Below are 25342 nucleotides of genomic sequence, written 5' to 3'. Positions count from 1 at the left end.
TTCCTGGAGACACCTGCCCACTGATTACCTACTGAGCGCCTGATGAAAAACTGCAGGTCTGAGTGCTCAGGACTGCTCTTAGAGAGGAGAAGAGCTCCACGCTGATTTCCTAGAAAGGAGATTAAACAAGGGCTTCCCAGATGCTAAGAAGTGACTCAACCTAAGAATCTCCACATTGAGGAACAGCTTGGGAATGTGCACTTCTAGAGTCTCAGAGGAGAGCACTGTTTAACACACAGGAGCCTGGCAGGACTCAGATCCTGAGAGGAAGGCCTGTGCACCTTCCCACACTCTGAGCACAGCTCAGACCACTTTCCTCATACTGGATATAACCCTCTTTGAGACAGCTGACGCTTCCAGCCTTGTTTTGGATAGTCACAAAACCAAGGAACAATAGCAATCATTTGTGCAATACTTGGTGGCCCTTTGCCAAGCAGCTCCAAGGGCAGTGGCCCATGGCATTTAGCAGGCAGGCCACTCCTCCGTAGCATCCTCACGCTGCAACAACACTGCTCGAGCTGTGCACACCTGCCTCCTGCACAGCTTTGCCTTCTCTCCATGAAAAACACTTTCAAGTGCCAGAATTATTCACAGGCACATTTTAATGTTTGCAATCAAAACACAAAGAGGATTTCCTGAACAGTGGTTTCCAGTGTGAAGGATCTCATAGCTTAGCCCACGGCATTCTGAATTCTTAATCACAAACTCAAAGCCTGACAGTCTCTATCAAATGTGCTGGCAAAACTGGAGTTTATCCAACTGCAGGGTGAGGAGCAAGCCGTGCCAGGCATGAGGCAAAACGGTCTCTTCTCACACCTATCACCATTCCAGTAGATAGATCCAACTAGGAGATCCAGAAGTTGAAAACAAGTTTTATGCTCCACTTTCAAGCAGTTTCAAAGCCACTTCAAAGATAAAAATGTACAGTGAATTCTATCACACTTATTGTCCTAGGAGTGTCAGCTATTTAAAAATAAAATCTGGAAGCTGCAAGAGTTCTGTTTGGTCCAGTGGGAGGTGATGATAATCTGCACACACTCATTAATGGCACCTGGGCTCTTACTTCATAAAATAAGCTTTGTGTGCTGTCCAGCTAAAAATCTTGCAAAAGGATTAATTCCACCTGGAAGCAAATAACTTCATCTGACCAGAATTAACTCTAAATGTGTGCCTATGATTTTAAATAATGGTCTCAAATGTAATACTGTAATGATTAATACTCACTAAAAGGTAGGACACTAATGAAACCAAACCCAACTCTCTTCTGTGTGCTTTACTTTTATACAGACTCTAGAGTGTCAGATATAAAACCAGAAAATGAACAGAAAAATATCACTAGTCCGAAGCTGTGGAAGTGTGAAGTTCAACCAAGAAAGCAAGCATGGGTACTTTAAAGTGCTCTCTGCATGTACTGTCATTCAAGGCAAACGAAGTATCACAAAGGTCATTTCTTCAAGCAGCTCATTCCTACCAGATGCAAGTCAGTGTCTTACTCGCTACTGCAGTTCCAGAGGTGAAGGTATCATTTATGTCTCTGTACAGTTAGGGCTCAATCAGCATCGGTCCCATAATTAAATACTGCTACAGATCATAAGCAAGAGCCCATCATTCCCTTTTGGGAACTGTTCAGAATAATCTGAGTAAAATTTTCTTTAATGAATACCACGCTATCACTAAAGAAAGATGTACTATTATCTGGCATAAGTATTATTAATGCATTATTGAACTTGGGTTATTTCCTGAAGGAAGGGAACTGTTTCAGAGCTCCATATTTTTACCACATGCTCTGATTGAACACAAATTAATTGTCTGTGGATAAACTTGTGCTCCTGCTCACTTTGTTGGTAGCAATTGTCTGTTCTGTACTCTTATTAGTGCTGTTCTGTACCCTCATTAAGTGAAATACTGCCATCATTCCTTTACTGAGACAATTCCCACTGTATAATCACATCTTCCTCCCACGCTTCTCAATTATACTTCTCTAGCCTATGTCCACACCAATTTCATAAGCACTGGGTCTTTTACAGAGGTTTTCCAAACCCAACAATCTTCCTTTCCTCTTGCCCACAGCTCTTTGTCTCTCAAGCATACAGCACATTTTAAATACATGTATGCTATTACTGGTCATGTCTCCCTGCAACCGCTTTGGGTTTTGGAGACATTTCTTGCAGCATGTTTTATTTTCACTATAATTATCTGCAGTGTATGTTGTCCTTCCAAACACTAGGTTAAAAATAACAAAGTATTAGTTAGATCTGGGACGTGTAAAGAAATTCAGTGACGGTATTAATATGATTCATGAGGTTCCAGCAACCATGGAGAAGGCAAACGAATCAAGACTGTACACACAAAATCCAAGAGGAGCTTTTGCTTCATGCCAGACATATTCAAGTTGACTTTCCTGCCTCTGCTTATACATCTGTCCTCAACACCACATCAATTCTCGACTTTATTTAGAGGACAGTGGGGTTCAAAGGGACCCAAAGAGATAAAAATCAGAGTGACTAAGACTTTGCTTCCAAAATGCCTTGGGACAGATTCCCAAGTAGGAGAAGCTCTCCAAGCAGGAGCTAAGAACAGAACAAAGGAAACAAAACCCCAGTTGCTGGGACAGGCATTACTTCCCTTCTCAGAAACACCATTCTGCAATGCTGTTCTGGTCCCTCCTACCCCCTGTTTGCAGCTGGTTGAGCCAGGAGGCTGCAGGAGATGCTGCACTGCAGCTGCCACTCGTGGCTGCTGCTCTCTGGCTTCCACCCCCACACATCTGGGATGTCTCACTGCTTGCTCCTTCTCTTCCCCCTCCTCTCAGGCTGCTTGCTCTCCACAGCACACACAGAGCTGTTTGCTGCTTCGTCCCCCAAAGGATGTCCTCAGTGACAAATGATGACATAGTCAGGTTTTCTGGAAAATAGGAGAAGGTGCTGATAGAAACACTTTTTAAAGAACTGTTGGTCTTTAGCTGCAAACCTAAATTAACTTCTTTTGAGCATCCTTTTACCTAACTTGCAGCTGTGTTGTTCGCATACACAAGTATTTTGAGAATCCCAGGACAGAGGTGAGGCCATTTGTGTTCTATAGACCAACATAATATTTTAGTCTTCATTTTAGATTATTAAGATTTCTCTCTGGAGGTTTTCAGACTAAGCTCTAAGATGCTATCAAAAGCAACATCTTCCCCCGCTGAGTAACAGAAAGAGCACAGAGAAACCTTCCCCCCACCACCTCTCCGTCCCTTTGAAAGTCGCCTCTACCTCCTCCCCACCTACCTGAAATATTCCATATCAGAAAGCAAGATAGTTCAAGAAACACCAGAAAGAAAGCTTGCTTTAGTGTTTTCATATGGACACCAGGGATTTGGAAGGAGAAAATTCCCTGACACAGAAAGAATCCAAAGTCTGGCCAGAAAAGAGGGAATTTGTGACAAAGAATACAACAGGCCAGACTTAATTTTCACTATCGACAATTCAATGGAAACAGGAGGTTTTCATAATGGATTTTCAAATCTGACAGTCAAATACAGCTGTAGTTTGACAGAGGCTGACTCACTGAGCTTCAGGGCATGCTGAAGCACAATCACACATACTGTTTGCTTCCTCAGATTCTCCCAGAGAGGCAAGAATTAGCCTCACAGAGAAGACAGGCTAAAGGGTGACCTCTGCTTTGAAAAGGACAGACAATTTTATCATGGATACTACGCCCTAAGCCTCAGTTTGTTTATCACATATCATTCTCAGCATATTTATAAAATATAGGACAAGATCTAAAAATCCTACAATCCTGGGATAAAGTAACCTTTTTCCTCTGAACAGCTACCTAAGGTCGGGCTCTACAGGAAAAAGGGCAGTTTGTAAAATCTTTCAAAAACCTGCATGTTAACTTGCAGCAGTTGTAAATCCACAGGACTCAAACATACAGAATAGCTGCCCTATCTCTAGGGGCAGCAGGACTATGTGGGTCTAATAAATTCATCTGAATGAAACACCAAATTACACATTCCAATTTGCAGAAATACGCAAAAAAAAAATCAACAGCAGAAAACTCCATGTTCAGTAAAAACCACCCATTGTCAAGTGCAACAAGTAGGAGGAAAATAGATGTTAGGACTGAATTTCTGGCTGTGAAACATCATCTGAAGCCAACTTCTTCTAAAGCAGTTTTCCCTACAGGATGGCGATGGCATCAGCAGTGCAGTGAGCTGGAACCCGCCTCAAGCTCTCTGATACATTCAAATTATTGTTGCCAGCTGTGTGTGCAGCACAGCAAACTGCTGCTGCACAAGCACGTCAAAGCCAGGCTTTATAATCTTTTGCTTCCTGAAAGTAACAGATCATCCCAAATACAATTATATCATCTCAAATACAATTAGCACAGCACAGGCTTATTACCAACAGAAGCACATCACAACCTAGACATTTTTATTCCTAGCAAACAAAGAAAGAACAAAAGTTCTGATTGAAATTTGGCTTAATAATTTCAGCAAAAACTTGTTTGCAGAACTTGAAAATCTGTTAAATACTTACTGCAGATGTTGGCTCATAGGACCAGAAATTTACTTTCATAATAAGAGGTTTCCCTGAAGCTCTATGGTTTATGGCACTGAAGCAGAAATATATAAAGCATGTTCCTGGTCTTACAGAAGTTGGTAAAGGCTTTGCCATTGATTTCCATAGGGCCAGCATCACTCTTGCTCTAAGAAACAGAAACCATTTAATATCTACTTTTTACTACAATCTACTGTAAGATACTCTATATGCACTGCAATAAATACAAGTGGCAAACTGTGACATTAGGAGATATTTCTGCTTTGAAATAGAGAAAGCAGTGAAAGGAAATGCCAGAAGTCCTCTGAATTTCCCAAGTGATTTAAACTTTAAACTGTGTTTTCCTTAAGAACCGTAATTACATTCTTACCCTAAAAAATGTCCCTGTCCTTAAATAAGCCCGCAGAGATGTCATCCAAAGGGTCATGAGTGAACCTTCCAGGATGGTGAAATCTACTGCTTAACCACTCCAAGTTGTGGGGACTCTGATCCTAACCACACAAGGGTGGAATGATCTGAAGCAGCATTAACAGGCCAAAGTAAAGTGGGTGGGATTTGTTTTCTCCAATGATTTTACTTAATTACTTTTCAAACTAAGCTAGCTATTCAGGTAATTCTAGGAACAATCGCAAGGCCTGAGTACTCTGTGGCAAACCAGACGTGAGCTCTGGCAGGGAGCTGTGTGGGTGCCAGGCTCAGAGAGAGCCAGCCAGGTGCTTCCTCCCTGCTGACAGAGCACCTCAGATCCACCAGCTGGGCTTTTGTATCCACACTCCACTGCGCTTTCAGGACACATCAAGCAGACTTGTGTCACAGACATTACAGAGCAGAAATCAAGGGGGTTGGCAGAGCAGCAGACTCTTCTTGTTTAAAATGACATTACAGATTCCCCTGATAATAGCAACAAATTAATTTCTTTTGACCCAGAGCAAAAGCCCTGCTTCTTCTATGGACTCAGCTGATCCAAATGCTACTTTATTTTCCTCTCTCCTCCTTAAAAAGGAAAAAAAAAAAACCCACATAAACCTCAACTGTAAAAATGCAGACTGCAAGCCTTCCAAGACAAGGAAAGAAAGTAAAATCAATGAGATCATGGGAATCTCAGTCTTACAGGTAGCAAGCATCACCAGAAGAACATGCAGTGTGCAAGAGCTTTGCTTCCCAACTCTGCACTTCCAGAAGTCTTGGCTGAGTCCTACCATGTAAGAGACAGGAGTAGCCCTAGCAAATCCCGTTTTCAAGAAAATCCAAGGAACTCAGGGCACAGCTCCTGCAGTGCAATTGAGAACACACAAAAATGTTCCATTTTATCACATGCATCCAGGAGAAATGCTAGGGTTTATGAGGCTGCAGAGCAGGAAATGGGGACAGAAGATCCAGGGACATCAGGCGGAAGGGAACTCCTGAGATCCACAGTTCCACCTTCCACTTGGAGCACAACAACCAGAACCACCCACTCCCTGCAACTTTTAACTACATGATTCTTGTTCTGTTTTTTATGTTACAGGGCTGTAACAGCTTATGAAGTATGTGGGAGTGTCTGCATGGCAAACAGCGAGAGAGGAGAACTAAACATTTCATCTCCAGGCCTTGGCTCCTCACTTGGACAAGAGCAAACAACGCAAGTGAACTGTGGGACAGCACTGGGGAGGAATCAGTCCTCTTGCAGCTCCTAACCAGTAGGGAAAAGGGAGCTGTGGTCCAGAGAAAATGAAGTCAGCAATCCCCCGGAGGAAGTGAAAGGGCACCTCCCAGGCTGGAGCCCTGCTGATGGCACCCCTCGGCTGTGCAGGACTCCTTTCTTCTGAACTCACAAAAGAATCTAAGCAAGTCATTGAAAAGTGCCTCAGGGCAGAGCTTGCTGCTAGATCAGGTTTGCCCTGTTAAAACAATAAATGAGGTAATGCATGAAATTGACTTCTATTTGAGGACACTTCATTCATAAAACAGAAATACCAAAAGCTTTGCAACCAAATAAACTTCATAGATGGGTTTAAAAGGCCCAGGCACCTCTCCCTGCAAGAGAGCAGAGCAAGCTGTAGGGATTCTGTGGCACAGGGCACACTGTTTCCAAGGACAGCTCTGTGACTTGAAATGAGAGCTGATAACTTCCAGGTCATTAACCCAACAGTGTAAACAGGACCTATGGACATGTTCATGCATTCATGTGGGCTGGAGCAATGGTCCCAAGCGCAGAACTCTACAAACACTGCTCTGCTTTGTATTCAGAGTTTCCAGGAAAACTTTTATTCTCTGTTCCCTTCTCCTCATCTTCAGGATATGTGGAGCCTGGTGCTGGCTATATTTGTGTTGCTAGCTGAAAGAACAGCAGAACATGCCAAGCATTTAATAACAAAATTCCAGCCTTGTGACACAACCCAGTAATCCCAAGACTGGAAACTCATCTCATATTTCTACTCAGCATAAAACCTTAATACTAAGAAGAGCACTGCTGTTTTTATTTTGCCTGAACCTTTTCTACAGACGTGCATCTCACAAATTAAGAAACTTGCTGTGTACCAGGTGGAACAGGGCTGTATTACCTATGTACCTATGGCATCCATAGATTGGTAGTTATGACAACACAGGAACTGCTTAAACAAACTGTGCTGATGTGTGTGCTCTTACACAGAACGGGTTTTAGCTGGGTGAGCTGCTGCTGTGGCCACTACTGGCACCCCACTACCTCGGGACCCCTCTTGGGACACTCCTATGAAGAGGAAACAAATGGAGCTTTGCACGGTCCTGGGAGGATCACAGCTGGGTGTGAACATGCACAGAACAATTCTCATCTAACAACACGACTGCAAAATGGCAGGGCAGGAGGCTCAGCAAGGCCCAGGGTCAACCAAATGTGCATTATAGACATGAATCTGATGATTCATCAAGACCTCTGCAAAAGGGAGGAAGAAATTCCTCCAACTCCAGGTTGGTGTTTCAACCACTGTCTGTCTGCCTTGATCATTTCTACCACCAGGTCCCAACCAGCTCCTCACTGCTGCAGCTGTCCTGGCTTCGACACTAGTCGTGCTTGCAGTGCAGAAAGTGCCATCAGACACCTGAAATTCCATTTTGGAACAGCTTTTACCATCACTAACTGTGCTGCAGATGTGAGGCTGTGCCTGACAAAGCTGCAGCACAAGCCTCTGCTGTATCTCAGCATAGATAGCAGACCTGCTCATCTGTGTCAACTTACAAGTCACAAAACAGCAGAAAAATTGTGGCCCTGCACACAGTCCTGTACAGCTGCAATATGTGACACATAAAGCTACAAATGTAAGAGTTCTAGAAGAATACAGAAACTGCATTGTGCTAACAGTAATAATTTATGCAGAGGGTATATTTGTTCCTATACCCAGAAGCACAGAAGGTTTGTACCCCTATTAAGTAGTTCTAACGTGTGTTTAACCACAGGGTTCATGCAATTTTGGGCTGTCTTGCCCTGGCCTACAATGTTTCCTGCAAAGCTCTTTCCATTCCCAATGTGATGGGGCATGTTTTGCAAAGACCATGATCAGGCCATGTTACTTGTAGAGGACACAGAGAAGCATCACTTCAGAAGAAACAAATTTACCTTCAATCTTGGCTAAGTCATCTTTGGTATCTCTGCTAGAAGCAGTCTTAGGGACGTGTGTAAAAGGCCAGTATCAGCCCCTGCTACACTTACTCTGCGGAATGACACCACATAGAACGTATCTTCCCTTCGGTGAATTGCTTCAAAGAAGTCTTGATAGCTCCTTGGAGAGGCATAATACACTTGCAGCTCATTCCCTGAGTTCCTGCTGAAATAAAGAAGGGCAAAGGTAATTATTTTAGACAAGACAGTTAATTTCAGTGAGACAATGACTTTGAAGACCTGCTTTTTAAAGGAACTGCAGCTCTTCATCCACTGAGAGAAGCTTGAGGAACACAGAACACAGGTGTAGACAATGAAACTACTCAGTACTTTTTGAAAGTTCAAGGTGTTTCAAAGGTCTTATTGTGACAAAGTTTTCCAGATTTGTTTTTGTTCATGCTTCTGAGGCCAGCAAAAACCTGTTTGCTAGCTCAACAGGAAAAAAAAGTTTCAACCTGAAGTGTCTGAAAAATTGTGATGACTTCTGAAAATAAATTTAAGGATAAAATGTCATTCTGAAATAAAATACCAAACTATTTAGTAATGAAATAATTTTCTCTTACTGCTAAGAATTCAAACCACTGAAATTGAAAGAAGTACAAAGTTAAGCATAAACAGAGTTTTTAATTTACTGTCAAATGACAAATTCACCTTCTTTCTCACCCGCCTTTCTTTTCTTTTTTTTCTGCTGTATCCTCTGGTCAGCTCAAAAATTTCTCCCCTGGTCAACTCCAAGGTTTGCTCTTGATTTCAGTTTAGACAGAGGAGCAAAAATAAAATATTCACATAATTCTGGCTTATCTTTTACACGGTTCTCATCTTACACATATGAGACACAGGGAAAAGATGCTCATTCCAAGCCAAAACACTGGCAAGTCCTACAATCATGGTACTTATCCACTGTTTATCTTGGAAAGGTGAGAAATTCCTAGCATATACTGCTATCATTTATACTTCCCCAATTCCATTCCAAAAGAACTTATTTAATCACACTGGAAAGCTGCACTGAGGGAAACCATTAGCTGGACCTTCAACCTGTCATTTTAATTTCCTCCACTCTAATAGCACACTCTAATAGCACTGTGTGTTTGTGGCAAGGACACTGACCAGGCATCCCTCCCCTCCCAAGTTGTCTTCTGTTGACCCAGGTTTTGAACTAAGGGGGCTAATTTAGATGATTTTAGTATGTTTCTAAAATATAACAAGGCACAAATCTATCATCAAGAGATTTTCTCAAGCAGCAGTAATAGCAGGCCGTCACCATCCTCTCTTCCACTGCTAACTGAGTCCTGTTGCAAGCAGAAGACTGCAGCTGCCAGGCCAGTTGCCCTTTCATAGGACTGGGGGTGTGAGTCCTGGGGGATCAGGAGCAGGCAGCTCTACTCTACACATCCCTTTCTGCAGCACTATGCACGAGAGGAATCGGCTCCTGTCCTTCACACACAGGAATCAAAGACTGGAGCTAATTTGAGCTCGATTACTCATCCACGGAAATACCCAGGCCCAGCAAGCCCCTCCTGAGATGGAGCTCTGGAGCTGGGCTGTGATGAAAGGCACCACATCTGAGATGGAGCACTGGAGCTGGGCTGTGATGAAAGGCACCAGCCCTGGAGCTGGCTGTGATGAAAGGCACAGCGCTGCTCGTACAACACATCCTGAGAGCTAACATGGGGCACACAGAGCTCTGTGCTCGCCCACACTCCACTGGGACACAACAAGACCTGAAAACCAGCCAGAGGACAAAACTGCCCCAAAGCACTTGGAAACCACAGGGCCTTTCCAAAGCTCTCCTGGTCATGTAACACATCGAACACCAGCAATACCAGGGGATTACTGTAGGTACACAGTTTGTGCTAATTGGGAATGGGGCTGTGGCCAAGCCTCACCCCTAATGGGCTACAACTGTGAAAAGCAAGTGACCAGTACTGAAAGCAATGAGACATGGAGTGCCCAGGGGTACTGACCAATCTCAGAAGGGAACAGAGGGCACACAGGTACAATGCATGAACAATGAGGGGTATAAAAGTTTGGCCTAAAGAACAAGAGGGGCAATGCTTGCAGCCTTCTGAAGTGATGTCACTCTGCATGGGCAGACACCTGAAGCCTTCTGATGTGGTATTGTATTACTCGGTATGTGTTGAAGCTTTCTGAAATTGTATGATGACACTCTGTATCACTCTGTATCATGGCTGTCTCAACTGCTGTGGTGCACGCTAGGACACGTTACAAGGTAGGACATTGCATCTGCCGATAACCGCGATGGACCGCGCCATCGAAGGGAGGCAGTAACTCCAGAACCAAAACCGGGTGCAAAACTATCAGTTGTTTTAGTAACACCTTTGCATATTACAAGAAAGTACCATATTAAACTGCGCATCCCAAACAATGGTGCTGAACCTGGCCATTTATTGGGAGATAAATAGAACTTTTGTTTCAAAACTCTGAAGGATACTGCTTGTTATGCATCACAGAGCCCTGGGATGTTGCAGGACACAGTGCTTTATGCATCAAGAACCACAATCTTAATAGTGCAAAACTTAGGAAAATAACTGGAGAGTCTCATTTTGATACCTGAAGCCTTAAGAAACACTCTTACATAAGCCCTCAACAAAATCACCTCTGAAGAAAGCTACACAGACTATAAGGAGCTGAGGGGTGTTGATGATTTTCTTTGAAATCATCTTAAATTTATCTCCTCCACTGCTTTGACTTCCCTGAAATTCTTTTCAATCCTCAGCTTCTTAATGGAGATTACAATGGAGATGTAATCTAATAATCTCTTCTAACAGAGGCATTCAGTAAACCTGAAGTTAAGCCTACTTTGAGTAGGATGTTGGACTAGAGATCTCCAGAGGTCCTTTATAACCTAGACTACACTGTGATTCTATGATTTCATAGAGCAGCTAGTAGCTGGTGGCTCTGAGAGAAATTGGAAATCTGTTTCATGTTCTTAGCAGTTCCAGAACAGTGTTAGCATGCAGCTGCCATGGCTCACTGGTCCTGTTCATATAAACATCCTTAATCTGAAAAAACCCCAAAAAATCTCACTTCCTTCAGAGCACAACGATGCTGAGCTGCATGATGTTTCACACTGTTTCCAATAATCCTGATAATTTTTTCAAGGGTAATGCAAGCATGTATATTAAACTGTTTTATGGCATGAAGCTTGTTCATCAGTGCTCAGTTGAAACAACTATCCTTCATCTGCCTGTAGAACTCAAAAGGCTTTTTCTCTTTTTTTTTGTGTAAGTCAAGATGTATCAAAATTGCCTGTTTTCTGTAACATTTGCCTGCAGCTTGCTCTTTTCCTCCACACTGATACTGTTTCCAAAGCAGCAATGCAAACAGGCCACAACTGTCTTACTTCCCACAGCACCATTTCAGGTGGTGTTCTCACCAAAAGTCCCCTCCATACTCCATTCTGCTCTTACACTCCTCTTTGGCACTTCAAAGCAGACAGCCTCCTAAACAGTTTCACACAGGGATCAGGAGAGAGAAATTTTGTTTCCTAAATATTTTCTGTCCAGTACTTCCAGTCACCAGGGAAGAGGGACAGGACAGTTATGAGGAGGGGTGGACAGGGGACATCAGGAAACAATCCATAAACATGCTCCAATAATCACCAGAGAAAAGTCAGCAGATGGAGACAAAGAATGCAAATGAGATACAATGAACTTTTAAGTTCATCATAATAATTTGGTGCTAGCTATAACAGCTCTACTCTTGAAGATAATGAGAGAAACCTTTTCCTTACCAGACTCACGGCTCTTTGAAACCTTCTTAGAAACCAATGATGTTCTCAGAGTCCAAAGTCAGTTCCCCCTGTTTTTCCCTAAATAGTCAAATCTGTTTGGAAAGGGATTCTGGAGAGCAAAGCAAGGATTTTCTTAAAATTCATAGCTAGAAAAGCCCTGGAAGAGTGCAGCTGTGATACAGAGGTCCTTTGAAGTGTAATATAAATAATCAAAAGCAGTTATTTGCTAAGGGACAGAATTAGACCAAGAAAAGTAGCTGTATTTGGCTTAAGAACCCTGAGAAGATGAAAATGGGCATTCTTTACAAACTGTTGGTGAAAAACTATTTTATTAAGTAGGAAGCAATAACAAAGGAGCTGTTCTGCCTTACCTGAGACTGGTGTCTGTGTAAGGCATGGCCATTAGCTGGGAATCTGCTTTGTCACTGAGGGAGCTCTGAAAAAGGGGTAAAAAGAGAAGATGACACAAAGTGAAAACAATAAGCAACTCCGTGGTTTGTCACTACATTAAATACAACACACAGAATGGGGGGCAGAGGTCAGTCAGTGCCCTGCACCAGAAATGTACATTTTTCCACTGAAACATGAGAAACTGAAATGGTCATCAATCAAGCTGTAACAACAAAACCAGCAAGATTTTAATACAGCCAAATTGGAAGTCAACATTCAGAGACAAGAAAGGGAGCTTGGCACCATAGACAACATTTCTAAATATTCTACCACATTGGGACACCGGTGAGAAGGATCTGAAGTTTAATACACAACACTTCTTTTCTAGAAAACCGCAGACTCTCCCACATTGTAATGCTCAATTCCTTGAAAGCTGTTACTATGTGGGGGCCGGAGAACCAGCAAAAGGAAAGCCTACCACACGCCCCTGGAGGGCCAACCCCTGAGCTACAACCCTTTTGGTAAGGGAGAGCAAGAAAATTGCCTCCAGAGCCCTTTGCAACTGTATGTTGATTTCTCCTACCCCACTGGCCTTGCCCCCCTGCTCCAGCCCTGTGCCCTCATCCCATTGGCCCTGGTGTTCTGTCCTGCCCCTCGAGATCCCTATATAAACTCCTGCTTTCCCTGCCTGAGTGGCTCTTTGTCCCTGGACTCCTCTGAGGAAGAAACTCAATGAAGGCTGTCCTTGGAACCCCACATGAAAGCCCCGTCTCTTCTCCTGTGTCGCCGGGATCACAGAAGAGCTGCAATCACCCGGTGTGAGCACAGACGTGCCTGTGCCCCCGAGGTGTCTTTTTCAAGGCACTTCTTCTAGAACGTCGCGGCACTCTGGACAACCGCCCGCCGCAACATTACTACGCCTAATCAATTTAAATACTTGGGAAATTCATTGTCTTAATTTCAGCCTTGATATAAGTATGCCACGTAGATAAAAGAGATTTTAAAAAAATGGAAATATGAGCACAAGTCTCATAATTCTGTAGTCATACAAAAAAAAAACGCAATCCCTCTAGCAAAAATTTAAACAATAGAAATACTTCAACAAAACAAATCAGCTGTCACCCTTAACAGTGAGTCAGATGAATGTGCTGTAGGCTATATTTCTCTCCATTAAGGAACTGCTTATCTTTACAGAGAAGCCATAAAAAGGATAACGATTGATTTAATTTTAGAAAATGCTGATCGTGTTTTGATGGCTGCTAAAAAAATTCAAAACCCTGAATCCAAGAGCAGGAATGGAAGAACAAATCTGAACAACATAGTAATCAACCAAACCCACCAATTTAAAATAGGATGTGTTGGCTGCCCTAATTACAGGCATGATGGGCACTTTTGTCTATGATGCCGAGCACAAGAGGTGAGGGAGAGTGTTCCATGGAATGAATTTTTGATCACACACCTGCGGCGCTCGCGCTCGCTGCTGTTGGCTGTTGCTCAGCCGCCGGGACCGCGTGCGCTCTACCTCGTGCCTGTGCACCCATCCTCGCAGCTCGTGAGTCAGCCTGGGAAAGCACAGCATCAGCACAGACTGCAAACAGCACTGGCACAATGGTTTAGCATCACACAACAGTTTAGCTGCCATATAGATGATGCCTTAGGATTTTAGCTTTCTATTTTTCATCTATTTGTAATCCTGCAGTTCTTCAGCGTATAGCTCTAAACTCCATATGGAGTGTTGGCTATTGTCTTCCCATTTTGGTCAGACACAACAATTCCTCTCTAGGCATGGGAATCAAGGACACCTCACTGCCTCAGGCCCTGAGAAATGTAAACAAAAGTGAGCTGGGGAGGTGCAAACTTGGGGTAAATTACTTCATTACCTGAAGCTGTAATTGGAAGATTAACCCCCAATATGCAAATGGACCAAACTTATAAAAGTATGAAAACCCACGACCTGTCGTCCATTTTTGGGTGTAGGCCCTGGCTGGGCTTTGACTGCCCAAGGTATACCTATTGAAGGTAATAAATAAATAAATACCTGCTTTTTATTTATTTATCTATTTATTAAATAAATTTATTTATTACCGATTGCCTATTTATTAAATAAATTTAATAAATACCTGCTTTTATTCTCTTAATCTTGTCTAGCCTCTGTTCTAGGTAGCCACCACAAGGCATCATAGACACTGAAAATTGCTATTATTTCACCTGAGGATAACTTATTTTTAATACCACAGAAAGAAAATACAATTTTAAGATTTATCTATAAAGTACTAGATTCATGGGTGTTCCCACATAAAATAGATACAGTCCTTTCTTTTGCCCAGCGAACAGTAATTTTGAAATTACTGGAAGAACTACTGAAATTTAAAATGAAAAGCTGATCAATTCAAGAGAAATTACTGATTAAGGATAAATTTTGGCAAAAAAAATCTGAGAGAAAGAACAGACAAAGAGAATGGAGGTAAGGTTAGTGACTCATATCCACAGAAAAAGTGGAGCTAGGTGTTTTCTAACAGTGAACAAAGAACATCTGCAGTGTCAGGTTCAGACTGCTTCTATCAGAAGCTGAAGAACAGAAGACCATTTCTTATGTAACTCAGTTGAGAAAGGCTTTTAGCTGGACTTGATTTCCATACCATTAACACTCCTACATATGAAGTGATTTCTCTTTTTAAGTCGTGAAAACCACCCAAACAATCAGAAAATTGTTATTTGGTTATTGCAAATGACCAGTGTGCAAAGAGAGTGGTGAAAAACATTACTAAAATCATGGAAAGATTAAAATGATCCAAGTGGATCTGTCCTTATGATAGCAAGCACTGGACAGTGCACACACTTAGAAGAGAGACACTGGTCAGGTACTGGATAAACACCATGAATGGACAATAGCATCATGCACAGCTGCCCAGCAGCACTCAGCCAACACAGAGCTTATATATAAACTCCTAATAAACTGTAAATGCTCACAACAGGTTGTTTTCTCACCTCAGTGACTCCGTCCTGTTGATCAGAGGCCGGCAGGGTGGTGGTGGTGGTGAAATATATAACAGTGGTTCTTCTGAGACTATCATTAGTGCTTTGTTATCAGATACAGAACGGTCATACCTGGGAAAAATCAACAAAAGCACAGAAAGAAATCCCTTAAAAAACTTTTTCATGACCCTTTGACCAAAGCCAGAGAATGAGCACTATCACCAGCAGACCCATGAATGTTACAGCTGCTCCCATGAGACCTCTGAAACAGGTGAGTAACAATTCCTATCAAACATCCAGTGTTCGTAGTCAATCCCTCAAAGGGGGCTGACAGCTCTCAATGCAGGGCAGACAGATGAGCATTAGCAGATGTTGGATCTCTTCCCAAGAAGGCCAGATATTGACAGAATATGTAGTCTGTAAAATATTCCTCAAAGTATGCAAACTATGTGATCTCTGCAGACACAACTTTCTTTTTCATTCCAAAGCTGTGCAAGACTTGCTACAGAAATACTAAATTTATTATCCACTGAAACCATGCAGATAGAAAGACCATAACCTATTTAACAACTGAGCAGCCACAAACTATATTATAACTGAGTGGAGAGGATTTACATCTCTGTCTCCAGAAACTAGCTTAGTTTTGATAAAAAGTGAAAAGGAGCATGTACTTCTCAATACAAAAATCCGTAACACTCAGAAATTCCTGACAGGTTAACTATTTATCACCAAATACCTACTGTAGGTTTCTCTCTTGACAGGCTATCAACATAACAGCTTTAGTCCTCTTGATTTTGACAGACTTGTAGCTCCTGAACCTCAACTTCTTTCTGAAAAATTAGGTATAAGAGCTTAAGAAAGCCTTATTCATAGTCCCCTCCCTTTCCCAGCTTTCTCTCCAACTTCATGTCTGCTTCTCCTCTCTACTGCATCTAGGACTGATAAAGAATATGCAGCAAAGAGCTCACAGCTTGCCAAACCCAGGGTGAAACAGTGAAAGAAAAGGAGGTACAGGCATGAGCACATCCTCCTAAGAGAACCACGCCACTCTTCTGTCTCCCAGGTCATGGTCTGAAATGCAGCACGTAGGATACAAAAGCCCTCAACATGGCTACAGCCTTAAAATGCTCTTGATTTATTGCCTTCTTTCTGCATGGCAAAATACATTAGGGCTTTCTGCACATCTGTGCCTGGCTTTGTTCAACCAGCCAAAACACTCCGCTGGAAAGGGACAGTCTAAGAGGATAGATCTTGTAACGGGAAAACATGAGCTGTATTAGCCAGACTTCAATCTGGAGGCAATTATATGTTCACTTATGCACTGCATGCTGGAGATCTAGGAAGCCTGAAAGGCAGTATTTAATTAAATAATGGATAAGCACAGGGATGGACTCAGATGGACTTTTTTAAATGAAAAAGACACTGCTAAGTGTAGAGTGAGTTCTTACGTGTGAACTTCCCCAGTCTTCTCTTGAGCAACTAAGAAAATAAGTACCCCAGATTGAAAAGTAAGAAGAGATAACATGACAGCTATCACAACTACACAAGCTAAAATACAGATCAGAGGAAAAAAGCAAACATCTGAATTGAAGAAGGTCCTGAAAGTCTTGGTGACAAGCACTTGTGGATAAGCTCTCTTCCCTAACACCGTGCAGCACAGCCAGGAGTACACTTCTGAAGCTCTATATATTGGGTACTTTGGGAGATAAAACACCATATTAATTTGAAGAGCAAACTGAGAAGCTTTCAAAACACTGTATTTAGAACTCAGGTACTCTGTAAAAGCAGCAAGAGCACCCACCAAAAAAGGTGAGCAGGACAGTGAGGGCTAAAAGCACCAGTGCTCTCTGCCACCCAAAATATGTAAAAGGTTTTCATCTCACCTGTTACTCTTCTCAGAAATGATGCCCTCAGGTATCTTCTGAGCTGTGCTGGACTCTTGGCGAGCTGAGAACTCCAGAAGATTTCTGGTCCGGTGGTTAGAACTCACAGTGGAATCTACTCCACTGGGATCCTTTTCGAATACACTGAAAACATAATAAACATAGCAAAATGTATCACACACATAAGAAGTCTGCAAGGCACTTTTCTGTAAGGCATTACTCAGGTGGAGAAGTTTCTGGCTGCTGTTACATTACATGGATAAGGTTCATGCCATATCTACTGTTAAAAAATGATGTGTCATTATAATATCATTGTTCAAAGCAGTAGAAAAGCATTTCTGTTCTCTTTTTCAGTTACGATTGTTTGAAGGATTCTGATGCTATAGTTTTCACATTCCCTCACACAAGCCTCACCTGCTGAAACTAAGAACACTCTGCTTGTAACCCAGGTCTACAGGGATAAGAAAATTAGCTACAATCAAATCAAAGCACGCCTAAACTTCAACTTTCATCAGCCTCAAAGTACAATCTACATAGTTTATATGAATACAACATGTAAGGAAAACTTAGCTATCAAATTCCGTGCAGCTGCAAGCCTGGAATTTTATGCCAGACATCTACCAGGACTGTACACAAACCTAAATATGTTCAATTCTACTTGGATTTAGAACAACTGGCAGGGCCAACAGCCCCATGGGCAGCAGGCCATGGTGCCAGACACCCTGATCTGGTGCGTGCTGGCATGGACTGAAGGATCCTGGCCTGGAGGCTGCTCAGCCAGCCAGGAGTATCTGTGCTGCTCTCCATGCAGAGAGGGAGCAGCACTGCACATGTGAGCTGGCAACACAACCCAGCACTGCTGTACCAGACCTGCATCTTCAGAAGGGTGAGCTACAAGGGAGAACTCTCAAAAGCACAGAAGCAATACTTAAATTTCTCCTCTCCAGAGGCTGGCCTTCCTCTTTCATAACACAGTTGCTTCCTGAAATATGCATGTTTACAAACCCAAGTCCTAACCTTCTTGGCTGCCAACAGCAGAGCATCAGCAGCAGCAACAGAGTGAAAACATAAAAATGCAATGCAGCCCACTGATGAGATCCCTGCCATTCATGCTGATAACAGTTCACAGAGTGCATTTTAACTCATGCCTCACCCCTCCTGTCCAGCAAAGCATAAACTCCACAGGTGAGTATTTCCTGGTTTTACATGGCATCACTTTACAACAGGCAAGAAATAGAAATAGACGCAGGCAAAACCTAGCAAGGAGGGCAGATTAAATACTCCACAACTAAGCAGAAGGCAGACAGAACTGCCTAGAAATTCCCTCTCTTTTGCCAACACTTTTGCACTCCTATTAGCAGTAACCCTATGAGCAATTGTGTCACGTTCTGAACCATAGGAATTAGGACAATCCTAGACTCAGGCTGATGTTGCTTTGATTGCCTCCTCTCCTCCAGGTTTCCAGGCAGCAGCACGGAATGAGGGCAGCAGAAATGCTACAGCCTCTGCTTTCACTTGTGCCAGTGGGCAGAAAAGCACTTACAGTTTTCTTATTGCCTGTGTACATTGGTATCCAAATGTCTCATTGCTTCTACTGCACAGAATGCTGGATGGTTATTCATAACCTCCTATCAGGCAACACCAGGCCTATCCAATTTTACAGAACCAATCCCCCCTACCTACTAGGTTTTATGAGATCACATATCTTGTCTGCCAATAAAAGCATCAGCATAACTGGCAGTGTCTCAAGCCCAAGAACCAGAGCTCAAAACTAAGGCTGATGCTTAAATGGATGCCTCATGTTCCTGCTGGAAGCCACTCACCTGTGAAATGCTCTTACTATACTTAATCTGGAGTCCTGACAGCCAGAAGTACATGGCACTTTATTCATTAGACCACAAACATCCACTGGAGGATCTGAAAGTTGTTAACTCTCCTGCAAATCCTTTCTCCACAGCCTGAAGTGTATCAGCCATCCAGTCTGGTGCTGGACCTCCTGGATCTGGTGTTTTACCCTATCCTGTTTCTCTCCTTTCCCATTCAAATTGACACATAGAACCAGAGAAACTGTCCATGTAATTAGTTAGTTAAAGCTGAGAAAAAAATCTAAGCAGATAGAACTGCAACAAACTGCTTTTTTAAATGATGCTTCTTCCTTCCTATTTGTCCCATTCTGCAAAAGCAATTCTTGTTATTTCAGGTTCCAGCTTGGCAAGGTGAAGTGTCACACACAGTTCATTCCTACTGCAGTTCACCCTGAACTCTGAACAACAGGGACAAATCCAAACCAAGGATAAAGACACACACTGCTCCACAAGCACAGCTAATCTTCCTTTCTGTGATTTAGTTGTTTTAGCTACACACCCATTCTAAACCACACACATCACATTTACTGCATCAGCTCTAGAAGAGAGGAAATGTTTATTTTCCCTCTTCTCAAGCATAAAATATCTCTGTCTTTTCATCAGCTGAGCATGGGATGTTTCAACCTGAAAGAAGATATCTTCAACAGCAAAAGACAAAGAAGGAGGTGAACAGAGTATGTTTTGCCATCCTTACAGGCATAAATCATGGTGTCCACTTCTGAAAATGTGAACACAAACTTGAGAACAAAATATGATATCAGGGTATTTTTTCCAATGCCCTTTCCTTTATCAGGATTCTTAATTTTTCTTTTGAAACAGAGCTAGCAGCAATCTCTGCTATATGGGCCACTTTTGCATTCCCCCTTTCCCATTCTTTTTCTAGGACACTGCATATGACTGTTCCTTCTCAGTGTCTCAGATGTGTCTGAAGGAAATAAATGTAAAAATCCCCTTTGTTGCTCCTCTGGTTTGTGACAATGACCCGAAACCAAAATAACTTTAGTTCTGGATAAGGAAAAGCCCCACAAATTGAAATGCTGCCCCACTTCCACCTTCTAATTACTTGGGGAGTTTTGTTAGTTTTGTTTGTTTTTTCCCCATCTGAACAGAAGACGTTGTTCTGTTGTATCATTTCTTCCTCTTCCCTTCTCCCCAGAGGGAACACTAGTGAAGTTTGTCTATAAATAGGGCTCCATCTTCAGGAAACAAATAGGAGAGGATGTGCAGGTAATGGTCCATGTCCTCCAGTTTCTCCAAGGCCTTCCCTTGCCACGTGGGTAACTGAGGGTCTGAGACAGGGTTATCAGAAATGTTCCTCCTTCAACATTAATATGGGGGGAAAAGCATGACTGAGGAGCAAGGAATCCCTTCAAGCAGCTGGGATGATGATGGACCTGTCCTGCAGAGCTGCATCTGGAAACATCTGCTGACCTCAGGCATGCTGAGCTTCACAAATGCCAAGCAGAACAGCAACAATACAAGCAGCAGCAGGAAGGGTCTACAAAGCAGATCCCAGCACCATGACACTGAAGAGGAAGTAAATATTGGGCAATTAAAAGCATCAGGCAGAAGAGGCCAGAAAAAGTGAAAAAGAAAGGTAGAAGATCCCATTCAGAGGGAAGAAAGCTTCAGAAAAACAGAATTTTCATGTTGGTTTAAGAACTGGTTTAATATGACAAATGGCAAAAGCATTAACAGTTTTTTCATCCTGTTGAGCTACAAGATGAGAAGCTGGAAAGGAAGAGCACTTTGGCATATCTGCCCTGTGCATGTCCTGCTAATCACAGGAAGTGAGTTACTGCCCCACATTCAAAGTCAAAAAAGACTGAAGCTGAGAATTGGCTTTACTGGGCAAGACAGTCTTTTAGAAATTGGAATCTTTCCTGTTTGGCTCACTCACACACCTGGGGTGCCTAGCGAGGCTTTAGAGCCTGCATTTGGACATCCCAGATACCGTGAGCATGAAAGGGTTTTCACAAGCCACAAACAGCCTGTCCAAGCTGGCTGAGCTCTCGGCTTGTTTCAGATGCAAAACCAGATCCAAGGGAAAAAAGAAAGAACCACTAAATACTTCATGCAGATGTTTGTTCTGACGTGCAGATAAATTTGATTATAAGAGGGAAAGAAAAGCAGAACTACTGCCATGGTTTCTCCAGGCATTCAACAGCACCTGATATTTTAGCTGTATTTTTACTTCTTTGGTTTGAATGTCAGTTTGATAAATGTGAAAGCAAGTCTTGCCAGGAGCCCAAACTAAATTTCATTTGTGCTTCTGGCTGAACAAATCCTGTGCACTTCAAGTTTTGAATACTGACATTTAAGTTGTACAGTAATTTTTAGACGAAAGACAATCGTGGTATCACAACAAAGAGTTTTCTGGGGACAGAACTCTGAGTATGAACTGGGAAGTTTCCAACAAGCTAAAGTTGACATTGCAAGGAGACACCAACCTTGTCCTCTTCCTAACTGATTCCAGACAAGGCTGCCATAGTGCCAGACTCTCTCTGGAAAGTATTTCTGTTTCTGCTCCTGATGAGTGCACCATCTGCTGACAGCAAGGCTCTGCCTTCTCCTGAGGGCTGCTCCAGAGCTGCCCTCTCTTGAGTACTGGGCTGGAGAGAGCAGCCCAGCCTTCTTCCTCTGAAGCAGAAGAGGAAAGCTACCCAAAGTGTAATTTTCGTGTATTTTTGTTGTGTTTTGCATGCTTTAAAGAGCAATTTATTTTTAATAAAGCCTCTGGAAAAGAAAGGAAGAAAACAGATACTGACACCCAGAGCACTTTTTTTTCTTGCTTGGAAAACTCTGTACCATTATCTGGCCTTTATTGCCAAAGCTTGTGGCTGTGATCAGCAGAGGACACAGGAAGGAATCCCTTCCTGCTCCCAGAGTTGTAATTTGTAAGAAATTTTATTCAAGCAGCAACCTATCAGAGAGGTACTGAAAGGTCTGGAACCTAGACCCATGGCCAATTCACTCAGCCTGTCCTTCTCTCAATTTCTCCTTCTGTCTTCGAGGAGAAACTACAACACAAGACCAAAGATGTGCTGCAGAAGCAGTTTTACATCTTTGGGCCATCTCCAACACAAATGTACACTCAACTCAGCGCTGAAACATGTTCTTTCAATGTCACAAACATTACATTTCCTGTACTACGAGTGTTAAGAGCCTCAAATGTTTTCCGATGCTTCTGCTATTTCTGCTAAAACACCCAGAGGGCTTCATCTTTCATGGGCAGCCAGAAGCCATGGGCCTGGCTAACATGGCACTGTTTCATGCCTCCTGCACTCAACTCAGTTTTTTCTTCACATTTCACCAGTTCCTCTCTACCAGTGAGTAAGAAATTAATAGGCATTTGACTGTCATCATTTGTATGTAGCTTTACTATACATCACATTTAAGCCTATCAGCCTCCTGAAGACATATGGGAAGCTACTGAGGCTTGCAAAAAGCAGAAAACCAATCCTTTTCTATCCTTCACCAAGTGCAAAAAAAGCCCAGGAGCGGATGAACTGAGGAAAAGAAATTGACCCTGAAGTACTGCCCATGATCTGCAGTTCTCTGCTCTCAGAACACCTCTTAGAGATGCTTCAAGCAGTCACCGCGAGTTTGAGAGCTCCTCTGCCACTCCTCCTGCAAGCCACCAGTGGTTCCAACCAACCTGCCTCACTCTGCCCTGGAATGGAGGCACACACCGAGTCTGGGAAGAAATGTTAAGGAAACAAGCTAATGTAAGGCCAAAGTAGTGCTGTGTGAGCTGTTGGTCACTGCCCTTCACGTTGGACAGGTACCAGACACATGGCTTTAGCCTACTCAGCACCTGCTACTCAAGGGGACATTTGGGATGTTTTTGAACATACCATGTCACTGCTTGGGGTCACCTGCCAGGGCAGCACAGAGGTGACTTCAGACCACACCAGGAGCTTGGCCTGGCAGCTGTGGATGGGATCTGCACTGACAGACCCCAGTGCAAGCACACAGCTCCCACACCTCTGCAGCAGCACAACACTTGCTGCATGTGATGGTATGGGAACAAGACCAGCTCCTTTGCCCACACAGAAAATGCTCCCTGCTGACACTATTCCTCTAACTTTCCAACATCCCATCACTGAGGTATCCTTACGCTCCTGCTGACCATACAATGGGTCCGTTTCTTTAGTCAAGGAGTCCAGCATAAAGTCTCAAACAACAGCAAGCTTGCACAAAAATTCTGCTGAATGCACCAGGCCTCAGAATAATCCTCCTCTCCCACACCCCAGCTCGAGATTGCTCAGCTTCGTTAAGAGCACTAGACCACAGGGACACCAATACAGTTGTGCTCAGTGGATGGTGCTGTCAGCAGCCCAAATCCTTCATGCTCCAAAAGCTTAGCAGACCCCAGTAGGGCTGACTAGCATCCTGCACACTAGGTGGGATACTCATCTGGGTACTGCTAGCGAAGACTTGTGTTTTCATTACTTTATCCTCACAAACAGAAGGTCGTAGTAGCTTGCAAGCTGAACAATCCTTGGGCAATTTCCTCATTTTTAGTAAAAGATAATTAATCTTAGCACTTCTGGATTTTTTTCCCTGTTTGTGCTACCAATTTAAGAAATTAGACACACCCCTAAATCTTTCAGGAATCAAAAGTCACTGCTTCTTCATTTGCTGTAGTAGTCTATGACAACAGCAGACAAATCACTTCTCAGCCAGCCAGGCCAGTGTCTTTATTTGCAACTGCTCAGTGGATCTAAATTTTTAATAGATTATTCAATTTCCAGGATAGTCCTGGAAAGCAGAGGAAAATCTATGAGGATACCCTGGAGAGGAGCTGCAATGAAATCTCTACTAAAGGCCAGCCATTCTACTGCAGCTGCTTGGGGTCAGTGGGACACAAGAGGTTTTGAAGCAGCAGCAGCAGCTGTACTGAGCTACATCAATCACCACCTCAGTCATCCTCCACCACAAATACAGCTTTCTGCATATCCCCAAGTCTGTTTTCCAGCCTGAAAGGGATTCCAGCCATACAGAGGTAGCCAACTGTTAAGAAAAGACAAAATTAATAATAATAATACTAAAAACCCAGTATCACATCACCCTCTCAAACCTCCTGTTCCCTTCTCTTTGCAAATCTGCCTTTCCTCCCTCCAACTTCGTATTTTTGTTTTCTGTCCACTACATAGCTAAAGTGGTAGTTAGGACAGATTCTGGCTGCCTGACATCTTAATAAATGCTCTAAGTTTGCTGCTAGGTGACAACCACCATGTAAACTTACGCAGACTGATTACAGGGAAAGAAATAACTAGCTGAACACTTTTTATAGCCACAAAGATAATGCTACAGCCACTAGCTTACATGTTTTGCTGCTACGATCCCAAGAAGAGATGCAGAAAATTTATCTTTTGCATCTTCTGTGATTGTTCTCCTTTCCCTACAAATATTTTACTATCACATGTAGGACTTGCATAAAAAAAAAACCAAAACAAACATACAAGACAATTTATATTGAAATTAGAACAGGGAAGAGAATCAAAATACAAATATTCCCAAAATAAATACATGGATTGTTTAGACTAGAACATGTGCTTGGTTACCATTTGTTTCAGCCTTGTTTGTGCTTGTTTAACACATTTTCAGATCTGTTTACTCTAAGGCATAGTCCAACACAAATGTAGAAATTAAAGGAGGAGAAAAAGCCATATAGGAACTGCAATAATTTGAAAACTACCAGATTTGATCTTGTATGTGCTAAAAGACCAGCACAGCTAATCAAGATGTTTGCCAGTGTGAGCAGCCAGCCATGTCTCAATGATGCCATGCCAGCTGGGAGTGGGATAACACTGGCTCCACAGAAAGCACATGTGGAGGCAGGAGAGCCTGGCTCCCAGGACACCTGGCTCCCAGGGACACCCGGCTCCAGGTGTCCTGGTTCCAGCTCCCAGCCCTGCTGTGTGCCACAGGCCTGTGTGCTCACTGCCTTTGGGCAAATGCTGCTGGTTGCCAGTTCCTGCCTTGCACCTCACGGAATGCAAGGCTGGGGCAAGGGGGTGATCTCAGCAATGAACTGAACCGAAATGTACCCTTTACCTTCCACAAACCTCACCAATCACTCTTAAATAATAATAAAAGGAAGTTTTTATACGTGTTGAATTCAAATCCAAATAACTCACGAAGATTACAGACAGATAGTTCACTGACACACAGATGGGAGATTCCTGGGTGCCTCTCTTCTAGTATAAAACAAACAGATAAAAGAGAAACACCAATAGAATTCCTGCTAGATTACTTCTGCTTTTAATAACTAAAAGTTTCAGTTTTCAATACAAGGCAGTAACAAA

At 42.9% G+C, this 25342-nt stretch overlaps 1 protein-coding gene across 3 annotated transcripts in view; it reads right to left on the bottom strand.

Annotated features, from left to right (window-relative positions):
- The window catches only part of ATF6 (activating transcription factor 6), a 75032-nt gene that overhangs the window by 34325 nt on the left and 15365 nt on the right, over positions 1-25342 (bottom strand). The window contains exons 10-15 of one of the 3 annotated variants that reach the window (XM_053950779.1): positions 17164-17307; positions 16021-16110; positions 15293-15412; positions 13764-13866; positions 12286-12350; positions 8212-8323 (exon numbers count right to left, since the gene is read on the bottom strand). In XM_053950779.1, coding sequence (XP_053806754.1) covers positions 8212-8323; positions 12286-12350; positions 13764-13866; positions 15293-15412; positions 16021-16110; positions 17164-17307 — 634 coding nt within the window. Of the gene's footprint in view, positions 1-8211; positions 8327-12285; positions 12351-13763; positions 13867-15292; positions 15413-16020; positions 16111-17163; positions 17308-25342 lie in introns of all 3 variants that reach the window. The other 2 variants (XM_053950778.1, XM_053950780.1) reach the window with 2 other exon arrangements.

The sequence above is a fragment of the Vidua chalybeata genome, chromosome 9 (assembly GCF_026979565.1).
Source record: "Vidua chalybeata isolate OUT-0048 chromosome 9, bVidCha1 merged haplotype, whole genome shotgun sequence".
NCBI classification, from domain to species: Eukaryota; Metazoa; Chordata; class Aves; order Passeriformes; family Viduidae; genus Vidua; species Vidua chalybeata.
Note: the sequence above shows the minus strand (reverse complement) of the source record. Positions and strands in the feature narration are given on the sequence as shown.